We start from the raw sequence: 23975 nt of genomic DNA on the forward strand, positions 1-23975 counted from the left end.
CCAAACCCAGCCCTCGGCCAGATATATTCTGGTTTAATATATGTAATACAGGCATACGTTGGAGTTATTGCACATTCTGTTCCCTACCACCATAAATAAAGCGAGTATAGCAATATCGAGAGAAACATCGATCAGCTGCCTCCTGCACACTCCCCACTGGGGACATGCCCAAAACCAAGGTACATGCCCTTGACCGGAATCGAACCTGGGACCTTTGAGTCCGCAGGCCGACGCTCTATCCACTGAGCCAAACCAGTTAGGGCCTTCTTAAAGTTATTGAAACAGCCAAAACCGGTTTGGCTCTGTGGATTAACTCTCTATCTCTCTCCCTTCCTCTCTGTAAAAATTCAATAAAATATATTTAAAAAAAAAAAGTTATTGAAACACCCTTTCCTTCTAAGGTTGGGCATGGCCTCCAGGATAGATGTCCTCATTAGGGACACCAGGGAGACCTTTTACCTTGTTGTGAAATGATAGAAAAATCATATTTTGGTCTTTGCCCCCAGTGCTGGGTACAGAGCTCCTAAAGCCCCTGCAGTTTCCTCAGTGATAAGAGCACAGGAGCGTCTTTTGTTCTGATACTTGGTCTTTGACCCGCCTCGATTCCTGACTCAGAGTTCCTGATTCTCCTGGAATTTCCTGTGTGATAGGAGGGTCTTTTGTCCTAATGAGGTGACTCTTGGAGGGCTGCTGGATAGCTTCAGGATGGGGCTGGCCACCAGAAAGACCAAAGAAGCTTGGACCGGTCAGCCCCACCCCTACCCTGTGGGAAGCGGAGAGGGGTGGCGATTGAGTTAATGATGGATGGCGCCTGTGTGGGGAAGCCTCCAGAAATATCCCAAGAGGATGATGGGTGGGAGAACTTCTGGGCTGCTGAGCAGGCGGAGGGGCTGGGAGCGTGTGCACCTGAAGAGGCCCCAGAAGCCCTGTGCTCCTCCCACAGAGCTGGCCCTGTGCGTCTCTCCCATCCGGGTGGTTATATGTATCCTTTATCGTTTCTTTTTATAATCAACTGGAAAACATGTTTGCCTGAGTCCTATGAGTCATTCTAGCAAATCGAACCCCAGGAGAGGAGTGTGGGACCCCCTATTTATAGCCTGTCAGTCAGAAGCATAGGTGACAACCTGGGACTTGAGATTGAGCTCTTAAGTGGGAGGAGAGGGCCAGGCTTGTGGGACTGAGCCATTAACCTGCGGGGTCCTCTCTGTGTAGATAGTGTCAGAATTGATTTAAGCTGTAGGACACCAGTGAGTCACAGAGAATAATATGTACTTTGCAGTCATTAAGAGAATGAAATAAGAAAATGTTTATAGCCCTAACTGCTTTGGCTCAGTGGATAGAGTGTTGGCCTGCGGACTGAAGGGACTGGTTCGATTTTGGTCAAGGGCATGTACCTTGGTTGCGGGCACATCCCCAGTACGGGGTGTGCAGGAAGCAGCTGATCGATGTTTCTCTATCATCGATGCTTCTAACTCTCTATCCCTCTCCCTTCCTCTCTGTAAAAAAAAAAAACACAATAAAATAGATATTTTTAAAAATGTATATAAAGGGGCTAGTACAGTTCCAGAAACGCTGTAGACTCTATCAACGGCAGCTATTGGTATTATTAAATACTGAGCTCCCCATCACTAGACAGATCCAAGTGCAGATTAAGCGACCTCTTTTGGAGCACGCTTAAGAAGGCTTTCAAATATTGGTGGCAAGTTGGAAAAGAAAATGTGTTAAGTTCCCTTGCATAGCCCACAAGCAGTTTCACTTCTAAAAAATTCATTCTCAAGAAGCAATCTGAGTAAAGGTGTATGTATAAGATGATTACTGCAGAATTGCTTATTTTGGATAAGAATGTAAAAACCCAAATACTCAACAATGAAAATATAAATTATGAAATCCCTACCATGAAATCACATACAAGTCATTAAAAATGTTGGTGTACAGTCCTGGCTGGTGTGGCTCAGTGATTTGGGTGCCATCCCATACACTGAAGGTTGCTGGTTCGATTCCCAGTTAGGCACATGCCCAGGTTTCAGGCTCGATCTCTGGGAGGGGGTGTGCAGGAGGCAGCCAATAGATGTTGGTCTCACATGGATGTTTCTCTCTCTCATGCTCATAAAATCAATAAAAAATTTTTAAAAAATGTTGGTGTACCTGTGTTTGCCATGGAATAGTAATCAAAACATATCACTAAGTGAGAATTCAGATTAAAGATACGTATTATATTATTCCATTTTATCTTTACAAAGTAGCTGTTTAAAATACTTGCATTCAAATAGCCTTGGGGAAACGTGCTTCAAATATTCATGGTGCTTATCTCTGGATGGTAAGTTTGGGGGCAAATTTAATATTTTTCTTGGTTTGTCTGTATTTTATATTTTTCCCCTAAAGAGAGACAATGACTTGTGTACAAGATCCTCACAGAACTCTGAGATCAGTCAACTCCTGGGGTGAGGAAAGGACAGAACTGGAGCGAATGGTGACCCCAGACCCACCCTGTCTTCCTGCAGCTGAAATCCAGGAGCGTGGCAGAGCTCCAAAGGCTCAGAAAAAGGATGGCAAAGCAGCCAGCCCTGGGGGGGTGAGCCTCCCAGGAGCCTCCGGCAGGAGAAAACCCAAGTCCTCCAAGTCAGAGCGGAGACAGCAGCCCCTGCAGAAGAAGACTCCTGTGGAGACTGCAGCTCCCGGCACCCCGGTCCCCTCCATCCTGACCCAGGTGTTGGGGAGGGGCCACTTCCAGAAGGTGGGGGACTCTCTGAGCCTGCGGGCTGGGGAGCCCCTGGAGCTGCGCTGCCGGGGAAAGGTGGTCCACTGGAGGGTGCCCGAGTACCTGGAAGAGGAGGGTGAGGGCCGCCTCAGGTATGGGGAGGAGGAACTCCTGCCACAGCCTGAATGGGTCCAGGGTGGCTCGGAGGAAGCTGGGCAGCGGTTTATAAGCACTTACACCGTTTTCATAGGGATTAAGATGGACCCACACTGGGCATCCCATTCTGTACAACTGCAGGCACCTAAAGGAAACAGTAAGATGGGCGCGCAAGACCCATCAGAGGCAGAGTGGCTTCACAGAATGGACACGTGGCTTCCCACAATTCCGGGAAGTCAGTTCTGGGGGCAGCAAATAGTGCCCGTAGGGAGGAAGGTGGCAGAGGCAAAGCAAAAGAGGCCGACAGTCCAGCTGGCGGCCACCCTCTGTCAGGGCACCGCCTTCGGAAGCCAGAGAGAGACCAAGCTGGCCCCACCAGCACTGCCCACTCCAGTCCAGAAGAGAACCAGGCGGAGGCTGGGATCTGGGTTCAGAAGGTTTGCCTACTGTTCTCAGTTTAGTTTCTTAACATGAGATCTCCGGGGACTGCCTCCTTTAGCAGGTGGAGGCGCTTAGAGGGCAATTGCTGCCCTGAACTAAGGGCCAGCGGAAATCCCAGGAGCGCAGAGATGTTTGGGATCCCGCTTGCCCTGTGTGGGCATGGCCAGTGGGGGATAGATGATCCAATGAGAAGTTGCGTGTGAGATAGGCGAGCCAATCAGAAACGGTGGGTGGGGCCAAGACAAACCGGGCCAGCTCCATTGGGGAAGGGGAGCTGGGTGGTTGAGCGATGAAAGTTGGGGAGGAGGACTGTCAACCAACCCAATGCTGCCACTCAGTGTCCCAAGCCACCCCCTCTCCTGCCCCCACCGACGGTCTTTCAGAATCAAGCACTTCAGCCAGCACAGCCGGTTACAGCTGGTGAACTCCACGGGCGCGGACACCGGGGAATACAGCTGCTGGGCTCGAGACTGCCAGGATGCCGCCTGCACGGAGGGCGAGGACCGCCAGGGGAAGACCTTCATCTTCTTCACAGGTGCCCTGGAGCAGGGTCTCCAAGCACCGCGGTCCCAGAAAACCCTCCAAACATAACTGTCTAAGTCTCTCCCCTTCGTCCCACCTGTTCAGTGAGGGAATTGCGCCAGTGGTCTCCAAGATCCTACCTGGACGATCTAGGGTTCCATGGCTAATTCCAAGGAGAACTGAGGAGCCCGACTTTGTCCCACCAAGGAAACAGATGACGCCCCTAGAATCCGCTGAGTTTCCCTTACTCAAATCCAACCGTAGCAGTAATAATTACCCAACCCACAGGTCCTTGACCCTGACTCGGTGTCACCCGGAAACACCTTAAAAAACACAGGTTTCTGGGCGCCATGCCCATTAAGGCTGGATGAAGCCTGGAGCCCAGAGAAGATTTGGGAACCAGCACTCAGTGCTTCCCAAGTCTGGTTGCCCACTAGGGTCACCTGTGGAACTTTAAACCGACTGACTCTCTCCCCCGCCCCCAGCAAGGTGCTGGTTTACTTGGTCTGGGGGTGGTGCCCAGGACTTGGTTATTTTAAAATCACTTCAGGTGATTCTGATGTTCAGCCAAAGTTAACCATTGCATTTGCCTCACCCTGGAGCCGTTTCATCCAATACAGATGCCACAAAATCGATGTGGCTATTTAAATCTAAATTAATCAACATGAAATAAAGTTTAAAGTTCCGCTCCTCAGTTGCACGGGCTACATTTGAAATGCCCGTGGCTAGTGGTGACATAGGACAGCACGGATACAGAACATTTCCATCCTGACGGAAAGTTCTATTGGACAGCACTGCTCTAGAAAGCTGGTCCCGAGGTAATTCCTACTCATTGCACCATTGTGCACCCAAGAATCTGGCCTGAGGCTATGTTGCAAAAGGTACCTTGAAAGAGTTTGATGAATGTGTGCCTCTCACAGGCCTGGTGCCTCATATCCAGTATCCCATTTGCCTCTTATCAGCTCTGCAAAGTAGGCCATAATCGCTCCTACTTGACATGTAAGAAGAACAAAGGCTCAAAGGAAGAAAGTGATTTGCTTAAGATCCCACAGTGAGAGGGTGGCAGGACTGGGAATCCAACCAGAAACCTAACTGCAAGTTCAGTACTTCCTGTAATACTTTCCACATAGAAGGACCCTTAGAGACCAAGCCATCCGAACCCCACAGTGAACAAATGAAAACACTAAAGACCAGAGAGGGATTTAAGATGCACAGCCAGCTAATGACAAAAGCTTGAAGCAGCAGGCTGGTCTTCAGCTCCCAGTCCAGAACCCCTTACCAGTGAGGAAAGAACATGGAGAATAGAGAAGGGCAGGGAAAGTGGGATTTCAAATCCTCTCAAGGGACTTACGCTCATGAGTGATGGTAGAGCATCAGGAAACAATACATCTGTCCTAAGCTCATTCTTCTCTCTCCCTCCTTCCTTCCCAGACCCAGGAGAACTCTTTGTCCCCACAGAGAATTATTATGAGGTGGTACAGTTACGCAGTCATCAACCAGCCCTGCTTCCCTGCCAGGTGACCAACCCCCTGGCCCAGGTGACGCTGCATCGGGAGTTCCCCCCAGAGGAGGTCCCAGTGGATGGGACGGACATCTCCTTTGATGTGAAGAAGGGCTTCACCATCCACCGGCCCCGAGCTTCCTTGGCTGGCTCCCTCTTCTGCTTGGCCAGCCTACGAGGCCTGAGACAAATCTCTACCAAGTACATGCTGATCTACATCAACTGTGCGTGAGCCTAGGTCTCTGGGTGGGCAGGGCAGGGCAGGGCAGGGCAGAGGAGGATATGGGAGGGATGCCTCCTTTGGGAACCTCAGGTTTGGAATCTGTGGATTAGCTCTAAACCACCAACCACCTTTTCACAACACTCTGTGTATTCGACTATCTTGTCCAGAAATAGTCAGGCAATCAGCTATTGAGCTAGCCTGCATCAGTTCAGCCTTTCTGTCCACCCACTTATTCTTAATCAAGTCACATTATTCCATTCATCCATCCTCCCTTCAATCAACCATTCCATTCACCCATCGTCCATCAGATTAACTGTTCCATCATCTACTCATCCTCTATCAATTCATTACAGCCATTCACACAACCTCTATCAACTCAACCACCTCAACCATTCATCCTCTATCAATTTAACCATTTCACCCATCCATTCAATCATTGCAACAATCAATTCAACATGTTTGTCCCCATTTCTCCCATCTTCTCCATGGCAGACCCATCATCGTCCCCCAAACCCACCATCCAAGCTTCAACAACATCGGTCCTTCTGGGAGAGAACTTCAGTGTGACCTGCACGGTTCTGAGTGAGCCAGAGATTGCTGTGGACTTCCGTTGGGAATATCCGGGGCAGAAGGTAGGCAGAGGATGAAAATATGTGTGTATGTGGTGGTGGTGGTGTGTTGGGGCAGGAGTGTGGGAGTGAAGGATTAGGATGAGGGCCAGGAGCGATCACAGCAGAGTGGAACCCCTGCTTGACTAGGAATCTGATGAACAGGGATCCTAGTCCCAACTCTGACACTACTTCTTTGAGTGACCTTGGGCAAGTCACCTCCCTTTTCTGGGCCTCAGTGTCCTCATCTGTCAAGTAGAGCTACTTCTCAGGTTAATGTATAAAAATGTATAATGTGGTCCTTTGTTAATTTATCCAACAATAATTATTGAGCACCCACCACAAGCCAGACACTGTACTGGGTACTCTATGATGCTGAGCCAATAAGAGAGGGCTTCTGCTCTCTGCGAGCTCACAGTTTAAACGGGAAGGGGCAGTGAACAAACGCCATCATCTGGAGAACACTAGGAGCTACATCAAGGATGAAATGGGAAGGTGACCAGGTGTATTTAAGATAGAGAGCGGTCAGGATGTCTTCTCTGAGGTGACATTCAAGCTGAGGCCCAACCAGCCCAAATCACTTACAAATGGGAGGTGAGCAGTGTCTTGCTTCTGTCTGTTTTGTATACTTTTGTGTGTTTTTTTCTGATAGAGGGGCTCCTTTCAACATTTCTTTGCCTGGGAAAGCTTTAATTTCTCCTTCATATCTAAAGGATAAAATCCTTGGCTGATGGTTCCCATCTTTCACTATTTTCAATATTTCCTTCCATTCCCTCCTGTCTTGTAATGCTTCTCTTGATAAAATTGGATGATAATCAAATGGGGTTTCCATTGTAGGTTATAGTCTTACTAGAGGCCCGATGTGCAAAATTCATGCAAGAGTAGGTTTTCCTTCCCCTGGCTGCTGGCACCTGGGACCTGGGCTTCCCTTGCAGCCCCAGCTTCATCCGGAAGGGTGTCCAGTCTAATTAGCATATTACGCTTTTATTATTATAGATTCCCTGGCTGCCTTGAGAATCTTTTGTCACTAATTTTTGACACTTTAAGTATAGGGTGTCTTATAGAAGATCTTTTTTTGTTGGTATAATTATATGTTCAATTAGCTCCCTCAATTTTAAATTCTAGTTCTTTCCATAGGTTGGGAAGTTCTCATCAATTATTTTATTGAACAGGCTTTCCTTTCTTCTATTACACGTATTATCCTTAGGTTGCTCTTCCTAATGTTCTTGTAGGGTGCGTTAATTTAAAAAAAACAAAAACCCTCTCTTCTTCCTCCTGGGTTATTCCTAGATTCTATCTTCAAGCTTACTAATTCTCTCTTCCATCTGATCTGCTCTATTTCCAATGCTCTCTAATACATCCCTCATCTCATTTATTTATTCAACTCCAGAATTTCTGTTTGGTTCTTTTTTGTAGTTTCAATCTGTTTGGTAAAGTACTTCTTTTTATTAATTTTATTCCTGAGCTCATACAACTGCCTTTCTGAGTTTTCTTGTATACCATTGAGTTTCCTTGTCACTACAATCTTGAATTCTCTGTCATTTAAGTCACAGTCTTCCATGACTTTGAATTTGGAGACTTTTCATTTTCTTTCTGTGCATGTTACCTTGGTTGTTCATGGTATTTGATGGATTGCTTCTCTGTCGGCACATCTGAGGCAGTGAACTCTTGTTTAGATACTGTTCTGCTCTCACTTCAGCACGTTAATAGGTAGGTACTTTCTTTTGTTTCCCAGTAGATGGTGGTATAGCACAAGTTTTTGTGTTCTCTTACCTGCACCATTAGCACCTCTGGGCTAGTGGTGGAGCAGCATCATTAAGGTTGAGGAAAATGCTGCAAACCCACTGGGATTCCCCTCTGTGACCAGCTCGCCTTGGTTACATGACATGACCATTGAAGTGAGGGGATGTGGAGGGTAGTGGAGAACGGCTTTTATGAGCTCCCAGAGCCACTCCCCTCCCACCACCACCCCAAACACACACACTAGTGGCCACTGCCCCTGCTGTGTTTTTGGAGGCATCTCACGGCCTCTACTGGGCTCTGCTGAGATGGGTAGGGCAGAAAGGCAAGTTCATGATCTCACATCTGCCCCTCTTACACTCCAGGCCCTACTGTGAGGGCTGCAGCTCCACTTTTTCACTAGGACCTTGCTTGCTGGAGTTGCAGTGGGCAGCAAACCACATCTGTTGCCACCATCCCTGTCCTTCCCTGTTCCCTCTCCCCTTCTCATTCCAGTGCGCCCACCTTCAGATGCCCCAATGCGTGGATCTTTCAGGCTGTTGGTGTGTTGAGCTAGGGATCCTCTGAGTTACACATATCCAACTTGTTGTAAATTCAAGGGGAGAAACAAAGGAGTCTTGTCACTCTGCCATGATGGAGATGTCTCTTTAGGAACATTTAAAAGTGCTTCCTGGAAGAGCTGGGATGTGAGGTGGAGGGTTCCTGGCCTCCTCCACCCTCTGCCCACCATACCTGTCACCTGCAACATCCTCCTTTTGCCTGTTTCACAAGCTCCTTCTCTCCCCACCTCCAAATTGCTTTTCCAATTTTCTTCCTAACCACCCCTCTGACTTCCTGGAAAACTGATGCAGGTAGCAAATTATGAGAAGACAACACTAGTGAAAGAAAAAAAAAATTGTCAAGCAATTTCCCTCAAAAGTGCAAGCTGAGACCCAATAAGAGAAAAAGGACATGCAGATGGTTGGGAGACCATGGTTTCCCTCTGCCAGCATCTCCCCAAACATTTTCTCCTCGAAAAGGAGTGTTCTTAGGAGAACACTGCCTCTTATAACCATCACCCACTTTGGAGATTCAAAACCCACCTGCACACGTGACAGACACAGTGGTCTGCGTCTCCCCAGTTTAACTTTGCTTGACTCAGTGTTTCCCAGGCAATTTTGATCATGAGTCCCCCACTTCCCCTCTTCGGGGAGGGAGTAGCCATTGACATCCCCGCAGAACCAGAGCGCTGCCCACCCACCCAGAGAGGTGCTGTTCTGCCCGTTACCCCGAGTGTCCGTGAGCGGGTAGGAGGCCCCAGCTGCTCTCCAGGGACTTGACAAGCTTCACATTTTCCACAAAGAACCTGGCCTTTCGGGGGCTCTGACACTGAGCTGTGGTCTTGGGCAAGTCACTTCCCCTTCCCCAGAAGGATACGTGGTCCCTCTTACCCGCTGGGGCCTGAGTGAGAGACGGCACTGGGTGTAGCTGACAGATGGTTATCTCTTCCCTACAGATGGGCCGACCCCCCTACGTCAGTGAGCGGGCTGACGTGGTCCACAGGGAGGGCCAGGCTCACCAGGAGGCAGGGAGCACCTTGTATGTGGAAGAGGCCCGGGCTGGGGACGCTGGCGTCTACACCTGCCGGGCCGCCAACCTTCAGGGCACTGGGATGGCCACCACCCATGTCCATGTGACCCGGAGCCCTCGAGTCTCCCCTGCCCCTTCCTAGTCCCTCCCTGACTGCAGGCATCTGCGTATGAGCAATGGGCAGAAGCAGGGGTTGGTAATTGTGTGAACTTTGGTGTTTTTTATGCCAAGGAGGTGCCCCCCGTGGGAAGAAAGAACCTTGGCCTTCACCCCTTACACTCTCCCATCTCTACTTTCACCCCTCACTTCCCGCTCACTGCCTCACGCCCTGCCCTGACCTTCTCTGAAAGCCAGCTCCATTCCAACCCCAGGTGCAGCGCTGGGCAAAGCCAGGGCCAGGGCGGCACCAGCACCCTGGGAGGAAGCCTAGACCCTGCCGAGCCACCCAGGCCCCAGGATTATTCCTCACAGATGCCTGCCCCTGGCAGAGTCATCAGCAGGATCCACCTCTTCCCTCTCCCAGGAAAACACAGAGGCCAAGAGAATACTATTGTGTTTCTATTTGGTTTCCATAGCTTGTCTGCCCCAGGGTGAGGCTAAGACCACAGTTTATCTCCTCCAGGCACCACAGGCTACATAGGGAAACCCTGCTCCCCACAACCTGCCCCCTTTCCAGCCCTGCCCACAGAAACAGGCTTTCCAAAGGGCTTTCTGCCGCTGCCGGAAGCGCTCTGAACGCAGTCAGAGAAGTTTAGGAAACGCTTTGCTTCTTCCCTGGGACTCTGAAATGTCTGTTAGCATATTAAAGGTTCTGAGAAGGCCTGCAGCTGGCAGATCTGCTTCATCGGATTGAACCTAGAGTTGCTCAAATTACTTGGCCACCACTTCTTTTCTTGGTTGTGTCCAATGAACTAGTGTATCCCAGACAGGCTTTGGGGAAAGTTACCTGAAGAAGTCCGCGTGTAAGTCACTCCAGAGCTGCCCCAAGGCTCCTGGATAACCCATCTGCCCACCGATGGACTCCCCTAGCCCTGCAGAACCCCCAGAACTAGAAATGAAGAAGGCAGGTGGGACGATGGAGGGAAACCTTAGTTCTAGTGGACTAACTTTTCCTATGAGCTGGCCCAGGGCTGGGGGCTGGCGCTGGGGGCCTCAGGCAAGGCCCTCGGGCTCCTGTGATCTCAGTCTGCTTTGATGTTGAAGAGAGGTAAGAACCTGCTTCAATATTTTATGCAGATCGGAGTAGGAGGGGTATCGGAAAGCATTTAATTAAAATGCTCTAAGCAAGGAAGGTTGTTATTATAGCCTCCTGCTGACCGGAAGCTTCCTGAGAAGAATCTTAAATCCACAGATAGGAGGGCCAGACTGGCCTGCCCGGGTGAGTTGCTCCAGCCACCCCTTTGCACTGGTGGGGAAGCGGAGGGCCAGGTGCTAGGGGCCTGGGGTCAGGGGTGGTAGAAGGAGTTAAGGTGCGAACAGGAGTAAAAGAGAGACTGGAGTGGGTGGGGGCCAGAGAGAGGAAGGAGGAGAAAGACTGTCACAGATTTGATCTTCCCAGAGTCTGGGGAGAAAGAAAAAGCACACGATGAGACCTGAATGGCAGATGAGGCCCCTGTCCTGGCTCCGTGAGCCCACTCCCCACCTAGGTTTCCTCATCTGGATAGAGAGGAGGTTCTGGCGTTGGCCGTGGAGTGATTCAGATGCACCAGGTGGGCCCCGTGCCCACGTGGCACTGAGACTGAGGACCCGGAGGGCTGAGGAGTGAGCTTTGCCTGGTCAAGGAGGAGCTCTGGCCATCCGCCCTGGGTTGACCAGACTCTGGGAGCAGGAGCAGTGGCATGTCTGATGCCCTGCCCAGACCCTGCCTTGGCTGGGTGGCCCCTGGCACTGCCAGCCCCAAGGGCCTCCACGGACCCCCTCCCAGATGCTCCCTTTCCCAGGTGAATCGTAGGGTTTGGCCCACTTCCTCCCCTGTCCCGAAGTCCCTATCTGACCTTCAGACAATCCCAGAATGGGACACTGTCGTGACGTAAGAGTCATTTGCTCAGTTCCCCCATCCGCTTTAGAGGAGCAGTAAACTGAGGCTGAGAGAAGGCCAGGGCAGAAGTGCAGACATCTAGGGGTAGGTTGATGAGCTGGCAGCAAAGCTCACAAGTTAAGACCAGGAGGGTGTGTCCTCTTTGTCCGATGCTCAAAGCGGTACAGGCCCCCCCTGGGAAAAGCCTCAAAACTCCCTGATTTGAACAGAGAGAGGGGGGAGGACCGGAAGGGCTCCTCTTGCTTGTTCCCTGGGCCAACTTGAGGGAAGGCTTCCTGGGGCCTCTAACGCCCCGTGGGTGAGTCTACGTGGCCCAAGCCCCACGGCTCACCGGGCACACACCCTGGCTCCCATCTCTCTCCTACCCTCGTCCCTCCTGGGGACAGAACGAGAGGCTCCTGCCGTCTCCTCGGAAGGTCCTGCAGAGGGAGCGGTGACACAGGCGGCATGGTGGCCAGGCCCTGAGCCTATGTGGCCAGGAAGGAGACCTCAGTGGGCGTGACGGAGGCCAGGGGGAAGGCGGGGGAGGCGTCAGCCCCGAGGACCCGGTACAGCAGCTCCTCCTTCTCCTGCTGCAGCTGTCGCCTCAGCTGCGACTCCTTCTCCAGGGCCTCGTGGGCGAGCAGCAGGTCCTCCGAGAGCTGCCTGTGGGTGCAGACAGAGGCCCGGGTTGCCCCTCAGGGTCTCCAGCGGCGGCAGAGACCAACCCGTTCCTCTAGGACCTCTTCCATAGACGGGTCACCGCTTGCCCCAGGGTCCCCCCACCCCATCAGGCCCCCTCGCATGCGAGAGGTGACTTGATCTGTTGACCAAGGAGCCCTCACAGGCAGACAGCTCTGGGTTCAAATCTGCCCCAACCCTTAGCTGTATCTCCTTGGACAAGTTATTTACTCTTGTCAAATTTCAGTTCCCTCATTTGTAAAATGGGAATGAGAATAATGGGACCCAGCTCTTAGAGTAATGAGGAGGGTAGACGATATGTAGTCATCAAATTATGTCTGACACGATATCAGCTCTGATTTACTAAGCCCTTAGATCTGATTCATTCACGTACATTCGTTCATTCTTTGGGCCTCCTGAGCTAGTCTCAGGTTGGGCTTCCCATGAGCCCACTTAGCCAGGATGGGGACAAACGGATACTAATCAGGGCCTTTCATTTAGGTTTCCCGGCAGAGTTGGTCCCCAGGGATACTGGCTCCCAACGAAGGAGGAGCCACATTCCCCGATAGGCCTGGGCCCACCTGTCAGCCCATCCCCTGGGCGTCTCTGAGGCTTGCCACTGGAGGTTTTGGCAACAAGGGGAGAGGAGTGGAGGCCGGGAACAGCTACCTGGACACAACCGCCTGGTTGCGGCCCCGGACGTGGAGGTCCTCGTTCTCCTGCTGGAGGGCGGTGACCTTCTCCTCCAGCATCAGGTTCTTTTCTTTCTGTAACAAATCAGAACGAGCTCAGATGGCTACCGAACAATGTGTGCCGTCGCCTCCCTCTGATCCGTGGGCCCTAAGAACGCTGACTCACTCTAGACCAAATGTTACAGTTCATGGAGCAAGAAGATGCCTTTAAAAAAAAATAAAGCTAAGGTGTGCACAGGGGGCTGGCCGTTTTTCATTTGGCCACATGAGAACGTTACAAAAGGATTCAGCCACCACCACCTAGTATCTCCATCGTTTCAGAAGAGAAAGGATGGTCTTGGTTCTCCAAAAATCAGGGATAGACTATCTAGAAATAAAATGAAGTGCGCCTGTTCTGCGACGCCATAAAATGGTTGGACAAAATGTCTAGGGAACATTTGAGATTAACTGTCTGGTTAAAATATAGGTTGTGGCACGCACAGGCCAGGGAGACTTCTTCCAGAGCCACGTAATGTCATGCAGATCCAACCCCCGGTTTCCAAGGCCTCCCTTCTCCTGCAGACACAGCCACCTGTGTCCTCAATACCCTCTGCTCCCAGGCCTGTCCCCCCTCACTCTGGCCTCACATACTGTCTGGTTTTCAGCCTTCCTCAGCCCCTGCCTGACATGTGACATCTGCCAGGCCCTCCTCATTAGCCAGGCTGCACCCTGGTGTCACCCATGTGACAGCAACACGAGTGGCCAAGAAAAGTGCAGGACCCAGATGACAAGGAGCCACTGCTTGACCCAGACTGGCCACAGAGCAGTCTCAGCATGGGAGGCAGGTCAAAGCTGGTGGGGGCCTCATCCGGGTCCCACCCTCTGCACACTCACTGAGGGGGTCCCCCCCTCTGCACACTCACTGAGGGCGTCCCACCCTCTGCACATGCCACTGAGGGGGTCCTACCCTCTGCACACTCCACTGAGGGGGTCCCACCCTCTGCACACTCCACTGAGGGGGTTCTACCCCTGCACACTCCACTGAGGGGGTTCCACCCACTGCACACTCCACTGAGGGGGGCCTATCCTCTGCACACTCCACTGAGGTGGGCCTACCCTCTGAGAGGGGGGCCGCCTCTGCACACTCCACTGAGGGGGTCCCACCCTCTGCACCCTCCACTGAGGGGGGCCTACCCTCCGCATACTCCACTGAGGGGGTCCTACTCTGCGCACACTCCACTGAGGGGGTCCTACCCCTGCACACTCCACTGAGGGAGGGGCCTACCCTCTGCACACGCCACTGAGGGGGTCCCACCCTCTGCACACTCCACTGAGGGGGTCCCACCCTCTGCACACTCCACTGACGGGGTCCCACCCTCTGCACACTCACTGAGGAAATGCTCAGAAAGCAGAGGCCTGAGGCTGCATCCCCCCTGACACCCCCGCCCCCACTTCCTCCACATACCACTGTTTCCATGAGGATCAGCCGCTTGTCTAGCTCATGAATACGCTCATTCTTCATCTCAATGACGAAGTGCAAGCTCTCCAGCTCCTGCTCCCAGAACTGGCTGGGGCTCCCGTAATCCTAGACAGGGACATGAGTGGCTTCATCAGACCAGCAGGCAGAGGGCATGCGCTGTCTCCCTCCTCCCCATCCTGGCTCCAACTCATGGTCTGACTTACAGAAGTCTCCTCCCTTTCTTGGCCCATGGTAAGTGCTTAACATGCTCATTCTATCCCAATAACATCCCTGAGACATCACAGATGAGGAAACCGTGGCTCAGACAGGTTCAGTTGCTGTGCTAAGTGGTCGGTTTGCCGTTTGCACCTAATTCTCCCTGAATCCAGAGCCTGAGCATTTTACTAACCCATATGCATCTCTCTGAGCCTTCTTCCCCTGCCCCAGTGACACGGGGACCCTGTTTCTTCCGGTCCCTGGTGAAGAGAAGAATGTCAAGTCTGACCCCTGTCCTTGAAGAGGGCTTGGCCTTTCCTGTGGCCCAGACCTCGACCTCCCTGGAGATTCCAGAAGGAAAGGCCCCAGGTGTCCTGCCACCCACCTGGATGTGCTTCTTATAGTCTCGGCTCAAGATGGACTCCTCCACCCTCTTCATCTTGGCCTGGAAGGCCTCCAGCTGGGAGCTCAGTCCATCGATGGTCTCCTGGGGCAGGAGTGGATGATCAAAGCCTGGCTCACAGAGGCAGTAGGCGGCTTCTCCACCTCCCAGAGAGGCATCCGTTTGGGTTCCTCAGCCTGTCTGCTCTACCACACCCAACGAGGCAGGCGCAGACCACTTCAACCACTGCTTGAAACACACCAGCCCCGCCTCGTGTCCTAAAGCCTTTACTGCCCCTCCATAGCTGTGGGAACTGCACACTCCACTGAGGAGGTCCTACCCTGTGCACAATGTCCTGGTATTCAAGGCCGGTGCTAGCTTGGCATTCACAGTACCTCCAATCCAAGCTCAATACACTCTCCCCGGCTCATCTCCACGGCTCCCGCTACACACCACCTCCTGCAGCCAAATATCACATCACTCCTCCAACTGCCAGGTGCATCCTTGTCTCCATAGCTTTCCCCTGCCAGGGATTTCCTCCACCTAAACCCTGCCATTACCTTTAGGACAGAATGCACCCCTTAATATGATGCACAGGCTCCTCTGCGTTTGGCCCTTGCCTACCTCTCCAGCCCCAGTTCTCTCTCCCACTCCATGCTACACCCCAGCCATCTTGGGCTTCTTCCAGTCCCACAGGTATTCCATATGGCCCCCGCTCCTCCATGCCTTGAAACATACTGGTTTTTGTTTTTGTTTTTTTTCTGCAAAAGGCACCTTTTCTACCCTTCTTCTGAAGAATTCCAACCTATCCTTCAGGCTCTGGTTTTGATCTCACTCCCTTTAGGAAATCCCTGACCAGCCAGATTGGGTCAGATGCCTTCTTTCCTGCTTCCACAGGTCCCAGTCATCCGTCCACTCACTAGTCTCATCACACTGTGGCAGCAGCCCATGACGTCTCCAAGATCCTCCCAACAGTCCTTGCAAAATAGGCCAACCCTAATCTCAAGCTTGGCTGTCCTATCAAGGCCTGGATACACGGAAGGCAATCAAGTCTGTCCCTCAGGCCCAGGTAGAGGCCCCCAGCTTTGGCTGTTTGGGGCTCCATGCTGCTCCTCCCCTCCTCTCACAGAGACTGACATGGCCCAGCCCCCCTTACCTGCAGGGCCGCCTTGGCCTCCTGGAAGGAGTGGGTAAGGGCTTCCTTCTCTTGCTCCTGTGAGGCCCGGAGGACTACAGGGAAAGGAGACCTCTGTGAGCTCAGACACCCAGACATGCCACCCTAAAGCCTCTGGCAGGCCCACGAAGGCCAACAGTGTGGGGATGCTCTTATCCATCCTCCTATCTCACGGGCGTGGGGCTGTGTCAGAAATAAAGTAGATATCCAATAAAAGCTCATGGAAATGGCAATAAATTATGTCCTGCGAGGAACCATGAACCCTACCAGATTATGGGTGCCACCCACGCGTCGCTGAGGCTAAGATCCGAAGGCCTTATGTCAAACTGTTCATCTCAGTCCACAGCACGCGTGGAAAATGCGTGGGGCCGATGGTTTGTAAGCTGGGTTAGCCAATCATGGAATCACTGAGGTATGACGCGTCAAACCACAGCACAAATCTATGGTAAGTACGTTAGATGTGGGGCCTGGAAGTCCACCTGGTCCTGGTCCTGCTTCTTCAAAACTGAGGATCTTTGAGGTCACTTAAAATATCTAGAAGTCCTTTCACCTCGACTGTGAAACGGGTCAATAAGCCTGACAACGAGGCCAGGACATGCAAGGACTTTGCAGGCTGCACAGTGCTGTGCAGAGCTGGATTTATTCATTCCCCAAATCAATAGAGTAATATTTTTCATCCCACCTCCTCTACAAAGTACCTTCTGGAAAATTCCAACCATGTCTCAACGGAAAGAAGACAGCACAGAAATGACCAATCAATAGTGGATGGGAAAGAGGACAGAGAGGACAGGAAAGTTTAATACAGCCAAAGGCCCAGGGACAGAAGGGTCTGTCAGAGTGGGCAGTGACACAGAGAAGGGAATGTTCAGTAATAGAAATGTGATAGGGCTGTCAAAACTGGAAAAGACAGTTATATAAAAATTACAGATTTAATTTTTTTTTAAATCATGGGTCAAATTTGCCTAATTAATTTGCCCATCAGTACAGGTTCTGGTTCCAGGTAAGAAGGGGGAAGCACACTCCATCCAGTCTCCAACTAAATGTGGCTATAAAACCTGAACAGAATAAATGCAGCTGCTGTTTCTAGACTCTGAAAGTAAATGGTAGCAGGCCGACTGGGCAAGAAGACCAGAATCTGAAGTACCACTGAATCAGTAGATTTAAACAAGACCCAGAATCTCCTGTACTCAAATATTCAAAAAGATAACAATACAAAATTGCTCAGCATATTGAATCCAAAATGGATCAGCACGCAATCCCAAATACTTAGCATACCAAGTAGCAAGAAAATCACCCTAGCCCGTTTGTCTCAGTGGATAGAGCGTCTGTCTGTGGACTGAAGGGTCCTGGGTTTGAATTTGGTCAAGGGCACATGCCTGGGTTGCAGGCTTGGTCCCTAGTAGGGGGCATGCAGGAGGCAGCCAATCAATGATTCTCTCTCATCATTGATGTTTCTCTCTCCCTCTCCCTTCCTCTCTGAAGTCAATAAAAATATTTTTTTTTAAAAAGAAAATCTCAGCTTGCCAGAAAAGAAATCTAACAGATGCCAAACTGAGACACCACAGAATCATTACCAGAGACTTAAGGCAGACATTATAAAAGCTCCATGAAGTCAAGGTGAGCACTCTTAGAAAGAATGGAAAATAGGAATTCTTAGCAAATAAACAGAATATGTGCAGAAGAACTAAAAGGAAATTTTAGAACTGAAAAATACAATAAATGAAATACAAACTCACTGAGTGGGCTCAATAGGAGAATAGACATGACATGAGAAAGAGCTAATGAAGCTAAAGATAATCAGTAGAAATTATTCAATCTGAACAACAGAGAGATAATATTAGAAAAACTGAACAGAGCTTCAGGGACCTTTAGGATAATCTCAAAATGTCTACCAGAAAGAGAAGAGTGTAGTGCAGAAAACCTATTTAAAGAAAGAATGGTTGAATGCTCCCCAAATTTGGCAAAACAAACCTACAGATTAAAGATGCTCACTGAACCCCAAATGAAGTAAGCCCAAAGGAATCCACACCGAGACACATCACTTTTGAGAACTAATGACAAAGAAAAAAATCTGGCCCTCACCAGTTTGGCTCAGTGGATAGAGCGTTGGCCTGCGGACTGAAGGGTCCCGGGTTCGATTCCAGTTAGGGGCATGTACCTTGGTTGCGGGCACATCCCCAGTAGGGAGTGTGCAGGAGGCAACTGATCGATGTTTCTCTCTCATCGATGTTTCTAACTCTCTATCCTTCTCCTTTCCTCTCTGTATAAAATCAATGAAATATATTTTTTTTAAAAAAGAAAAAAAGCTGTAACCGGTTTCGCTCAGTGTATGGAGCGTCGGACTGCGGACTGAAGGGTCCCAGGTTCGATTCTGGTCAAGGGCATGTACCTTGGTTGCGGGCACATCCCCGGTGGGGGGTGTGCAGGAAGCAGCTGATCGATGTTTCTCGCTCATTGATGTTTCTACCTCTCTATCCCTCTTCCTTCCTCTCTGTAAAAAATCAATAAAAATTAAAAAAAAATAAAAAGAAAAAAATCTGGAATGAAATCAGAGAAAAATTGTGTCTTATTTAGAGAAAACAACAGTTTGAATGACTGTGGATTTCTCATTAGAAACCTTAGTGACCACATGGTTTATGCTTACATTTTTGCTACAGTTACATTTATGCTCACATTTAAAAACTGTTGAAATTAAAAAAAACTATAAATCTAGAATCCTATATCCAGTAAAAATATTCTTCAGGAAAGAAGGCAAAATAAAGACATTCTCAGATGAAGGCATACTAAAAAAAATTCATCACCAGCAGACTTGCGTTAAAAGAATTGCTCAAGGAAATTATTCAGAGAGAAACCTGGAACTTCAGGAATATAGAAAGAGCAACAGAACTGGTAAATACCTGGGGAAATATAATAGGCTATTCTTCTTCCCTGAGCTCTTTAAAACATGATTGATGGTTAAAAGCAAAAATTATAACATTGTCTGATGGGCTATTCAATGTATGTCGATGTAAGACATCAGACAAGTACAAGAAAAAGGGGAGAGATTAGAGGGATGTACAAGATGGTAAGATTTCTATATTCCACTTAAAGTGGTAAAATATTAATTTAAGTAGACTGTTACATATACTGTAATTCTTAGAGCAATGATTACACACACACACACACACACAGAGAGAGAAAGAGATATAGTAAAAGAGACAATAGGTAACATAGATCTAAATGTAAACTTAAATCTATAAAACTTCTGAAAGACAGCATAGAAGACCTTTGTTTCCTAGGGTTCAGCAAAGAGTTATTAAAATGACACCAAAAGCACGCGCGCGCGCATGCCTAATATGCTAATTGTCCCTCCGATCATGCAATCAGTCACTATGATGTGCACTGACCACCAGGGGGCAGACACTCTGACCGGTAAGTTAGCTGGAGTCCAGCTGATTAGGACTGGGTGAGATAGGTTGGACATGCCCTGGAGCCTTCGTGCGGTTACTCCCCTGTCCGATCATGCACTGGTGGGGTCCCTTGGCCTGGCCTGCACCCTCTTGCAATCCAGCACCCCTCAGGGGATGTTGGAGAGCTAGTTTTGGCCTGATCCCCCGAGGCCAGGCCGAGGGACCCCACCGGTGCATGAATCTGTGCACTGGGCCTCCAGTAATCAATAAAATTGAAAATAATACATTGGAATTGATCAAAACTAAAAGTTTTGCTGTTAAGAGAATGAAAAAACAAACAAACCCACAGTCTAGAAGAATATATTTGCAAATACAAAGGACTCATATCCAAAAATATAAAGACTTCTCAAAACTCAACAGTAAGAACAAGCAAGCTAATTAAATGGGCAAAATATTTGAAAAGACATTTGACCAGAGGATATATAGACAGCAAGCAAGCAGAAGAAAAGGTGTTCCATATCATTAGTCATTATTGAAATGTAAATTTAACCCACAAAGAAATATCACTGCACACCTATTAGAACAGCTACAATGAAAAATATTGACAAGTATTGGCAAGAAAGAATAGGACTCCTACATTGCTGATGGAATGAAATGATGGTCACTTGGGACCACAGTTTAGCCATTTCTCATAAAGCTACACCTACATTTATTATGTGACCTATCAATCCAATGCCTATGGATTTACCCAAGAGAAATGGAAACTTACGTCCACACAAAAACCTGTGCCCACATGTTTAGAAGAGATGTATTCATAATCGCCTCAAATTGGAAACAACCCAAATGTCCCACAAGTGAATGAGTGAACAATGCAATGCGACTCAGAGATGAAAATGAATACACTAATGATGCATGCAACAACTTGGATGAATCTCAAAGGCATCAGGATGAATGGTATTATATTATAAAAATGGTATTGCATTATTTTGTTTATATAACAGCCTCAAAAAGACAAAACTATAGCGGAAGAATAGATCAGTGGGGAGTAGGGGAGGATATGAGTACAAAAGGGCAGCCTGAGAGAATATTTTTGGGGTGATGGAACTGTTTTATACCAGATTATGGTGATGGTTACATGAATCTATGCATGTGCTAGAATTTATGAAATTGTATACCCCAAATATTCTATTTTGTTTTAAAAAATAAAAATTTTTTGTAAAAACAAAAATAGAAAATAAAAGACAAAAAAAGGTCATCAAATGTGGAAAACCGACAGAACTTAGAAGACAGAACCTACACAGAACCTAGAGACAGAAGAACTTCGCTGGAGAGAACATGGCAAAAGATCCTGGACAGAACCTGGCTACAGAACCTGGCTGGAGAACCTAGACAGAACCTGGCTGAAGAACCCAGCTACAGAACCTGGCGACCAAACCTGGCTGGAGAACCTAAACCGAACCTGGCTGGAGAACCTAGAGAGATAACATGGCTACAGAACCTGCCTGGTTTGTCCCCACTGGAGTTACTTGCTTCAAACTGTAAGATCTTGATTCAGTGCAACTGTGCACCTACAGTGTGAAAGGTCCCGAGCCTCTTGTATCTGGGATAAATATGTGTGTTTTTTTGAGGCTGCAGTCTGGTTGAGCAAACAGACTCTACCCCGCCCCCCCCCAAATGTGGAAAACCACCACTATCCTCTCCCAGTTACCTGTACACCTTCCACCAAGCAAAGCCCATATATTTCCCCCCAAGCTGTGCATTCATTTAATACATGTTTATGTAACACTTAATATGTGCCAAGAAATTTAACAATAACTAGGAAAGAATTCTGACTGATGAGAAGAACTTAAGACAGACAGTCCCTTCTCCTCTGGGGTTTTATGTAGGACGTTTTTTCTTGTCAATATATTTATAACGCTAAAAATCACATCAAAGCAAGGTTTGGAGAACAGTTGTTTTCCCACAATAGCCTTGTGAGGCAGAGAAGGTAGATTTTAAGTATTTGGGAAGTGAACCGAGATGTAAGGTAGATTTTAGAGTCACAAAAAGTGTACTGAGGTCAAGAGACAGGCCCAGCTTCACGAGGTGTTTCACGGGGTGTATTAGTATTAAACGCAACTCTTCCAATTCCCAGGGCGAGGGCCTCAATTCCACTTCAAAACATTTTGTGCTAATGTTGCAATATGTTTCAAGATTCTTAAAATTGTTCAGACCTCTGTTCTAGTTATTCCATTTCTGGGCATCTGAGGACATCATGTGAAATGTGTGCAAATCTTTATGCAAAAGACGTTCAGCGCAGTGTTATTCATAGTAGTTAAAACCTAGATGTCTAGACTCATGGGAACTTAAGGAAAACCATCTATGCAATTGTCTAGCCTTCATAAACAGTTTAGTGACAGCATAATTACATGGATACATGTTTAATAGAATGTTAAAGTGAAAAGAACAGGGTACAAAATATTACCTGTAAGTAATCATCACGGTGTTTTTAAAAGATAAATAATTCTGGGGAAAGGTCATGCAAATACTGAATATTAAAGGGAAAGCTGGCATAACATTTTCTAGGTCAATTTCAAGAGCATCAAAAATACTACATGTAAACTTGTTCAAAGACAATGTACAAATGGCCAACAAGTGCATGAAATGATGCTCAGCTAAATTAGTCATTAGGGAAATGCAAATCAAAACCACGATGAGAAAACACTTTGAACCCAATAGAATGACAATAATATTAATAATAATAGTACCAACAACGGAAAATAACAAGCGTTGGCAAGGATGTGGTGCAACTGGAACCCTTGTGCACTGCTGGGGGGAACGTAAAATGGTGCAGCCACTGTGGAAAACAGCTGGTGGTTTCTTAAAAAGGTAAGCATAAAATTACCACATGACCCAGCAATTCTACTCCTGGGTGTACGCGCAGGGGAACTGAAAGCAGGTGTTCAAGCAGGTGCTGGTTCTAGTGGCACTGTTCACGGTAGCCCAAGAGTGGAGGTAGCCCATGTGTTCATCAACCAGTGAATGGCAACAAAGTGTGGTGTATCCATGCCAATAACAAGGAAATATTATTCGGCCATGAAAATGCATGGAGTAATTTGTAAAATGGGCAAAGCAACAGTAACAACAACGGAATGGAGTGCAAATGCATGCTGCAGTCTGGATAAGGCTTGGAAATATGCTGGGTGAGGGAAGCCACAGGTTGTACGCTTCCATTTATATGAGTGATCAGAATAGACAAAGCCAGCAGATAGCGGATGGGTGGTTGCCAGGGGCTGGGAGTTGGGGAGGGGGTATGTGGAGTGACTGCTGGGTGAGTATGGGGTTTACTTTTTGGGTAATGAGAGTGTTCTGGAACTGGATAGTGGTGATGGTGACGGACAGTGGTGATGAATGTGGCCAAGATTTTACAAAATGGGGTTCACACGTATATCATTACTATTGTAAAAAATGGCAAAAGTTTGAAATGATCTAAATGTCTATCCAAAGGGGCCCAGTTAAATGAACAAGGGTACACACTGGAATGCTATGTTGTTACTAAAACTTACATCACAGAAGTTTAATAAGTTTTAACACAATTCAAAGTAAAAAAACACCAACAATTTATTTCCTCCCCTCAAAGTGTGTGTCTGTGTGTGTGTAGATGTATAGCCTAAATATACCCAAAAATGAAGGGGATCTATATCGAAGGGGTAACTGACCAGTTCTGGGTGGAACTGCACACGATTTTAATCTTCTCAATAATAAAATAATAATGCTAATAATTATTTGCTAAATATCTTGCAAAATATCAGGCCCTATTCTAAATTCTATCTATTTACCTAAAAATTAAATTAAATACCCTGTGAACAAAGGTAACTAACTTTTTCAAGGTTACACAGCTGCTAAGTGGTAGAGCTAGAATTCAAACCCGGGGCCGATGGCTATGGAGTCTGAGATCCTAACCACCATGCTCTAAGATCTTTTTGTTTAATCTATAGATTATAGATTTTCTATGAGGACCACATCTGGTGAGAGAAGAGGAAAGGAAGCTATTTGAAAGAAATGATCAATCTAACCAGAAATTGTAAGCACTGTCATTACTGCGGAAGAAATATGAAACATTCTCATACATGCCTAGGTTTTCCAAATGTCCTTTAAGGAACATGAATAGCCTTTAAAATGGAAAAGAAAAAAAAACCCCACCTCCCAACTAAGGTGAAACACAGCATGATGTCAGACTTTTAAAGCGATGCCCCACGGGGCCAGTCAAGGAGCCGACAGACTGCAGTACTGCGGCTGCCAACTGCTGGTGAGGCAGAGGGAGGAGGAGGGGCCAGTGGGAGTCCCTGTGAACTTGGCAGATGGGGCCAGAAGGAGGCTGGCCCACACCCTCCCTAAGGCACAGCTCCATCCTTACCTTGCAGGGCTGCCTCATGCTCGCCTTCCAGAACTCTCCGCTGCTCGGCCAGTTTCTCTTGAAGCTCTAGCTCCCTCTCCTTCTCCACCTGGGGGTGGGGGTGCCAAGCGGGATGAGACTGAGCAGGTTTGG

At 48.5% G+C, this 23975-nt stretch overlaps 2 protein-coding genes across 2 annotated transcripts in view; one reads left to right on the plus strand and one right to left on the minus strand.

Moving 5' to 3' along the window:
- The first annotated feature begins 5172 nt into the window (after nt 1-5172).
- LOC102766646 (platelet-derived growth factor receptor-like protein) lies at nt 5173-9911 on the plus strand. Its single transcript, XM_015565657.1, has 3 exons — nt 5173-5542; nt 6034-6173; nt 9385-9911. Exons 1-3 carry the CDS (start codon nt 5173-5175, stop codon nt 9598-9600), a joined length of 726 nt encoding a protein of 241 aa, XP_015421143.1. The 3' UTR covers nt 9601-9911.
- Nucleotides 9912-10003: 92 nt separating this feature from the next.
- CCDC69 (coiled-coil domain containing 69) overlaps nt 10004-23975 on the minus strand; it is a 17862-nt gene continuing 3890 nt past the window's right edge. Inside the window, exons 4-9 of the mRNA XM_015565658.1 lie at nt 23844-23931; nt 16041-16114; nt 14888-14989; nt 14293-14412; nt 12826-12923; nt 10004-12141 (exon numbers count right to left, since the gene is read on the minus strand). Of these exons, the coding sequence (XP_015421144.1) occupies nt 11964-12141; nt 12826-12923; nt 14293-14412; nt 14888-14989; nt 16041-16114; nt 23844-23931 (660 nt within the window). The 3' untranslated portion in view covers nt 10004-11963. The remainder of the gene's footprint in view (nt 12142-12825; nt 12924-14292; nt 14413-14887; nt 14990-16040; nt 16115-23843; nt 23932-23975) is intronic.

Source organism: Myotis davidii, unplaced genomic scaffold (assembly GCF_000327345.1).
Source record: "Myotis davidii unplaced genomic scaffold, ASM32734v1 scaffold18, whole genome shotgun sequence".
NCBI lineage: Eukaryota > Metazoa > Chordata > Mammalia > Chiroptera > Vespertilionidae > Myotis > Myotis davidii.